General features: G+C 47.0%; 1 protein-coding gene across 1 annotated transcript in view; it reads right to left on the reverse strand.

The window, feature by feature from the left end:
* Nucleotides 1–6,716, reverse strand: part of atp1b2a (ATPase Na+/K+ transporting subunit beta 2a) — a gene marked incomplete at both ends in the record, with an annotated part of 11,416 nt that extends 4,700 nt beyond the window's left edge. The window contains one exon of the mRNA XM_080859965.1: nucleotides 6,611–6,716. Coding sequence (XP_080716091.1) covers nucleotides 6,611–6,716 — 106 coding nt within the window. The remainder of the gene's footprint in view (nucleotides 1–6,610) is intronic.
* Between the last annotated feature and the right edge of the window lie 634 nt (nucleotides 6,717–7,350).

The raw sequence follows: 7,350 nt of genomic DNA on the forward strand, positions 1-7,350 counted from the left end.
AGTGCGGAGTAGAAAGAGCAAGTTGTTACACAGTTTGTTTAGGATTATTTAGGCCAGATCAGACACACACACACACACACACACACACACACACCCACACACACACATACACACACGTACAGTTCTGAAGTGATAAACTGGATAGAGCCATTAACTCACATTGCAGGCTGATTCTGTGATTGGATTGACCCAAGCCTGACCCCTGTGGCCTGTTCACTGTTCAAGGATGCATCTGACCCGAAACTGAATGTGTGTGTGTGTTTTTGGGTGTGTGTGGGTGTGTGTGTGTGTGTGTGTGTGTGTGTGTGTTTGTATATCGTGTCTGAGATCCTTGTATACAATGGGTCTGTACCTCTGAGAGTTTACAGCAGTGTATTGTACTGATGTATTGTGGGGTGTGGGGGTGGTGTGACACGTTCCATCATCAGCGGAAGACGTGACCCAGATTTCCTCCTATTGGACGCCTCCTACACCCGTCCTTTGTGTCCCCCCTCCTGCTTGCCCTTCTTCTCTCTCTCTCTCTCTCTCTCTCTCTCTTGCTCTCCCCCCATCACTGACCAAATGTCAGAACAGACCGAGGGTAATCCTCTTTCCCTCTAAACCCTGTCATCCTCTTTTTCATTCTCCCTCTCCCCTCTCTTTCCCCCTCTCTCTCTCTTGCTCTGTTTCCCTCTGTCTACATCCTTCCCTTTCAATCACTCTCTCCATTCATCACTTTGTCCATCTAAAGCTTCAGCAGCAGGTAGGCGGTCCATATCACTCATCCATCCATCCACCCATGCACCCATACCACCTATACCACCCATCCATCCATCCACCCATCCATCCACCCACTCATCCATCTATCTGTCCATCATTCTAGCTAACTTTATTTTGCCTCTATTAACTCAACCAACCATTCAACCAATCAATCTATCTAGCTATCTATCTATCTATCTATTCTTTAAAATTTTGGTCACAGGTATCTTCCATTATACCTGCTGCTGGAGATGTTTGAGGTTAGCCCCTCCTCCTCCCTGATGGTCTCATAACACTCTAAGCAGAAGGCTGAAATACATCTTAATCCAGAATGGCAAACCTGCTTCTATACGCAAATGCACAGAAACACACCCACAAACACACAAACACACACACACACACACACACACACACACACACACCTCACACACACACACACACACACACACACACACACACACACACACACACACACACACACACACACACACACACACACACACACACACACACACACACACACACACACACATACACACACACACACACACACACACAAACTCAGAATCCAAGTATAATTCTACTCAGAATTACCTTGTGTTACTTGTACGTACACACACACACACCCACACACAGACCCCCTGATGTGATTAATCCTGGTAGTTGCTTCCAGATTAACATACAGGAAAGAATGGTGGTGGGGGGAAGAGAGAGTGTGTGTGGCAGGATGTGTCTATGCATATGCCTGTGTTTGTCTGTTCGCGTGTGCAAACGAGAGAGAGAGAATGAGAGGCAGAGAGAGATCAGTGGGGGGATGGTGGTCCATGCCGGATTAAAATAGGGAAGGAGGCAGAGCATTTGTAGGGCAGTCTGTTGACATTCAGGATGAAAATGTAACCAACGTGCGGCTCCAGTGCCTCACCATGCCACTGCCCCCAGCCACCATTCCGGCTCTCATATGGTGGCCACCATCTTGGCTCCAACAGAGGGACAATTGTCAGGGGAATTCTGGACAGCTGAACGAGAGGCAATTTCCTTGAAGTGCACCGGTCAAGACGATTGACATGTTACTGTAAATAATTAATGATATTTTTTGATGACAAATTTCCACTGCATTCAACACCACCAAAGCAATCAACGGTGTAGAGGTCAAGTATAGCGGTCTGAAGGAGAAAGGTTAGCCTTTATTGCAAGACAGCAACCCCAATTTATTAGTGATGTTACTGTACCATATGTCTAAGTAAATGATGATTGTATGTAGGTGTATATGTCAAGAATGTATTGCAATGTGTTGATGTTCATTTTGTTTTTAGACTTGAATGTCTGAATAGATACACAGGTAACAATAAAAGGTCAAATAAAGTCATGGTCCACATCTTCTTTAATAGAGAGTATTTCTTAAAATGAGTCTTAAACTGTTTGGAAATAGCGTACTTTATACTGCAAGAACAATGTGGGCAATGATCCAAAAACACAACAGGCTATATGTTCTGTAATGTATTTCCAGGGTAAGAGTTATATCTCTGTATATCACCCCATCCTCTCTCTCTTTTTCTCTCTCTCTCACTCTATCTGTCCATCTCTGTCTGAGCTGAGACTGTTGGGGTTACATAATTGTGGAGGAACACATGGTGAGTCTAGGAAAGAGTTGACCTCACCCTGGCACTCTCTCTCTCTCTCTCTCTCTCTCTCTCCTTTCCATCACTTTCAGCTTCTTTATTTCTCCTGTTTTTCTCTCTCTGTCTGTCTGTCTCTCTCTCTCTCAAATCAAATCGAATCAAATGATGCTTTATTGGCATGAATGAATGAACACATTGTTGCCAAAGCTACAAGTTTGAAACTATGTAAATCTGTCTCTCTTCCCCTCTCTCTGTCTCTCTCTCTCTCTCTCTGTCTCTCTCCTGTATAAAGACTCTCTTCATTCTGTCTCGTAAACACTTCCAGACACACACTATAACAAAGACATGCATAATGTCTTAATTCTGTGCACACAATGGTCTGCACATATCTGGGGACAAGTCTGGAGATGAAATGGCGTGTAAAGTAAAATTAGACGCACACTAAACACAATCCAAAGCCCAACCAAAATTTCCCACAGGATGACCATGGCCAATGAAGGTCTTGTAAGTGAGTGTGTGAGTGTGTGTGTGTGTGTGTGTGTGTGTGTCTGTGTGTGTGTGTGTGTGTCTCTATGTGTGTGTGTGTCTGTGTGTGTGCGTGCGTGCGTGTGCGTGCGTGTGCGTGAGTGTGCGTGCGTGTGCGTGCGTGTGTGTGCGTGCGTGAGTGTCTTTTTCTGTGTCTGTGTCTGTATCTGTGTCTGTGTCTGTGTCTGTGTCTGTGTCTGTGTCTGTGTCTGTGTCTGTGTCTGTGTCTGTGTCTGTGTGGCAAAAGTGCAAGTTGACCAATGGAGGTCTTGTAAGAGAGTGAGTGTGTGTGTGTCTGTGTGTGTGTGTGTGGCAAATTGCAGGTTGACTGTGGCCAATAGAGGTCTTGTAAGTGAGTTTGTGTGTGTGTGCGCGGGGGGGGGGGGTTGGGCACAAAGACAGCGAACCTAGGTCACTGTGAATCATTTTGGCCCCTGGCTGTACTTGTTTGTGTGTGTTAGTGTGTGTGTGTGTCTGTAAGTGTGTTTGTGTGTTTGTGTGTGTGTGTGTGTTCCTGTAAGTATGTGTGCGTTTGTGTGTGTGTGTTTCTGAGTACATGCTCTGTCGTTTTGTATCATGTCTGCCTTTGCTCTCCCTGAAGCTTATGTTGTTCAGCTCCCTCTCTTTCTCTCTCTCTCCCTTTTTCATCCTTCTCTCCTTATCACAGGAATAGCCTCACTTGTACCTCTGCTGTTCTCCTCTAATAATTCAGATTTCTTCTTCTCTTTTGTACATCACTCCCTTTTTTCCTTTTCCACACGTGTGTGTGGTGTGTGGTGTGTGTGTGTGTGTGGTGTGTGTGTGTGTGTGTGTGTGTGTGTGTGTGTGTGTGTGTATGTGTTTGTGTGTCTCTAATCTCTGATCCGACTGTGTGTCCCGCATAGACCTGTGCCTGAAAGCAGTTGGAGGGTGGAACTCAGTGCCTCAGGAGGAGCCACCATGCGGGGAGGCAGAAGCTAATGAGGCTAACGCTAATGAAGTCCCACCAGTGGAGCAGCCAGCCTAATGAGGCCTCCGTCCACGCTTGTATGATGAGTCAGCTACAGAGCTTGGTTAACTCCTAAGGAGGGAGCAAGTGGTGGAAAGAGGGTGAAAGGGGGACAGAGAGAGAGGAAGGGAGTGAGGAAGAGACAGGCAGTGTATGAGAGAGAAAGAGGGAGAGTGCAGAGGAGGGGCGGGGGAGAAGCGCAGAACATCAGAACGCCTCTGAGTCAGTGCAGATAGGCTAAAAAAAGCTCCATCTAGGTGCACTCAAAACCTCACTCATACATGCGCTCGCTCACTCACACACTCACTCACACATGCGCTCGCTCGCTCTGTCACTCACACACTCACTCACACACACATACGCTCGCTCACACACTTACTCACTCACTAACACACATTTACACGCACACAGATGCACACCTGCATAAATACAAGCTGTACTCCTGCAACTAGCGGTTCTGGGGCTGAGCAAAATCCAGTTGTTTTTGTGTCAATCCTGGCTTAGGGCGGGTTTTTTTGGCCAGGAAAGGAAGGGGGCATTTGTTGGTCTTGTCTCCTACCCCTTCTCTTTATCGCACGCACGCACACAGAGCGCATAAAAGGGTGTATGGGATAGCATTCAACTAATTTCAAATACTAAGGGAGAAAGAGTGAATTAATCATAAATGGATGCGCTCTCCCCATCCCTCTTCATGGTGTATATTTGTCATCTGAGTGTGTTCATGTACGTTAAAATATACTGATTACACTGTATTCCACTTCAGGTAATATAATCACATAATACTACAAGTACCACTAACCATTACTAATTTAATCAACTGCCAATCTAATCATTCCTAACAATTCATTTAATTTCTACATCAGTTCACTGTGTGTCCATTAAACCTGTCTCACTCTCACGTGCTTCACCTCTCTAGTTCTGCATCTATCTCTTTATCAGTGCTATGTTCTTCCCTATTCTGAGACAACTTCAACAAATCCACTCACTGTATGTTGTAAATCACATCGGGGAAAATGACACAATGAAAAGGCTGTTAAAGAAGATCAACCAGAGGCTATTCAGCAATATCCAGTGAGACTATGCTAACACGTTACACGTTACCTCGGTGAAATGACTAGGCTCCATGGGAAGATATATGATTAGCAGATATAAAAAATAGACATATATATATGTCTATAGATGACCTGGTGCCTTGAATCACAGCCTTGCATGTCCTTAATTTGGCGATCATAATGGTGTCATCTCTCTGTAATGTGTTCCGTGGTGTACAGCAGGAAAGCTGTCTAGTACTGTAGATCTAAATTACATTAGCTAGGGTTCAGAGTAATGAGACAGACGTCGCCACCCGACCGTGAGGACAGTGCCACTGGCAGACACGGCCACTGCGACTGAGGCGCTTTCTGAAGGCACGACAGAGGGCGCAGAGGAGTCAACAGCGATCGGGTCGCTCCGCATTTCTTTAGAAACCAGGATGTTTTATCTATACCGTTAGCTGTGGCTATAGTTGCATTTATAACTAATTATAAATCCATATCTTAGATGTTAAGCCATATGAATGGGTGGTGTTTGTCATTGGCACTCATTTTCTCTTTCCAGCTGCAATCTTACATATCCATCCACCCAAGCACATACATATACACATACACACACAGTGGAGTGATATGCATCCACGTCACGTCAGGTTATTGATCTGCCTCATGCTCTTCCGCGCTGTCCAAGCGAATCGCCCGTTCGCTGGCGCAGCATCTCTCAATGCGGGGCCTGCGATCGATTCTACAGGCTCTTAGGGCACCGAGACTCCCCGATGAATGACAGAGTCTAAAATAAGGCATCTTTGCATGAACTGATGAGGCAGACTGTCTCTGTACAGAGACCGACGTCATGTCACGTGAACCACGTCACAGAATCTGTGAAGAACAGCCTATTCAATCCTCACCATGATTCGACCTCATACGATAACCTTGCATGCGCGCTGACATTATTATTATCAGTGTGAGCGCGACTCAGTAGGTGCGCGCACGGAGGCCCATATGTATCAGCCATGCTGTAGCCAATCAATTGATCGGGAGGCTCTGCTTGCTGACTGTAACCTCCTGATTCACATCCCCACTGTGTAGACCGAATCTCGGGCTTAATATCTCTGAAACACATCCACACACACACATGGTGATGGCGGTTGACAGACAATGGCATTGTGCCACAATAAATGATATAGGCCTCTCGTGTAGACTTAAAAAGAACCTGGGCATACGCACACTCACCATCAGACGCATTGCGCAACGGGTTCCGGTAGAACCCAGAATTAATTAAATAAGAAAGGAAAACCCAGGCTGGGTCTGATACCGACAGCATGTGCACCGGCTCAGATATCCCGTCCACAATACTCTATAACTGAAATTCTCCGCAAGTGAATCTCAGCCATAGATATATTCATATAAACGCTCAAAGTGAATCAAAGTGAATAAAAAGCTGCCCAAGTCATCTGCAGATGCGGTGAATCTGGGCTCTTATGTAACGCTGCCAGTGCTGCTCCGGCTCTGTGCGTGTGTGTCATCTTACTACTGTAACAAAGCAGGCACAGATGCCTCATACAACCAATTCCGCAATGCATTCAAGCCCCAAGGAGCCAAATTGGTACCGCAGCATGTAAACCCGAGTGAGGAGTCCCTGATTGTGAGGGTGGGGTGGGGAGCCCGGGAAATGAAGGCCACGATTGGTACTGGCGCGGTTAGATACTCACCCCAGCTGCTCGCTGTCCTCCCCATCACTTCGTGCGTCCGGGGGTTCCAGAAGAACTCCGTCCATGATCCTGTGTTTCCTTTCGTTTCCTCTTCTTCCTTGGCCATGGTTGCGGTCAGGTCTACTCGATACAACTCGCGGCGGATGGACAAATAACGGAACTAACGGAGATGAAATGTGAGACGGCACCGTATAACGGAACACCGCGCGCCCTGAGGCAATCCGTCCGGCCCTGGTGAATGGTTAGAAAAAAGAAAAAAATGTCGGCGATCTGAACAGGTGCTTTAGAAAGATGGTGTGCCCTCAGCCTGTGGTGGTTAAAATGAGATGAAACAAAATGCGCGTGGCTCAGTGAGGAGCGAACGTTTTTTTCTCCCCCCTTAAAACCGGACGGAGTGTCGCAGCGCGCGCGGGTAGTCCAGTGATACTGCGGTAAAACGCGCTGAGGCTTTTAAGCGTGCTCGCGCGCTCGTGCACCCATTGCCTCCCCTCCTCCCCTCCCCCTTCTTCTGCAGAACAGACGCTCACACACCCCCTCCCCCACCTCTCTCTATCCCTCACCCTCTCCCCTCTCCATCTCTGCAGACACGCAGAGAACGACACAATTAGATAGCGTCATCCGCCAATAGCAACACTCAGCTTATTCAGTCGTCCCGCCCTCCTCCTTTTTTCTCGCATCGCCATCACTGCGTTGATTTTGCGTCGCCTGCTCTGCGATTGACAGCTGACAGAGCGAACTGG

Source organism: Sprattus sprattus, assembly GCF_963457725.1.
Source record: "Sprattus sprattus genome assembly, chromosome: 21".
NCBI lineage: Eukaryota > Metazoa > Chordata > Actinopteri > Clupeiformes > Clupeidae > Sprattus > Sprattus sprattus.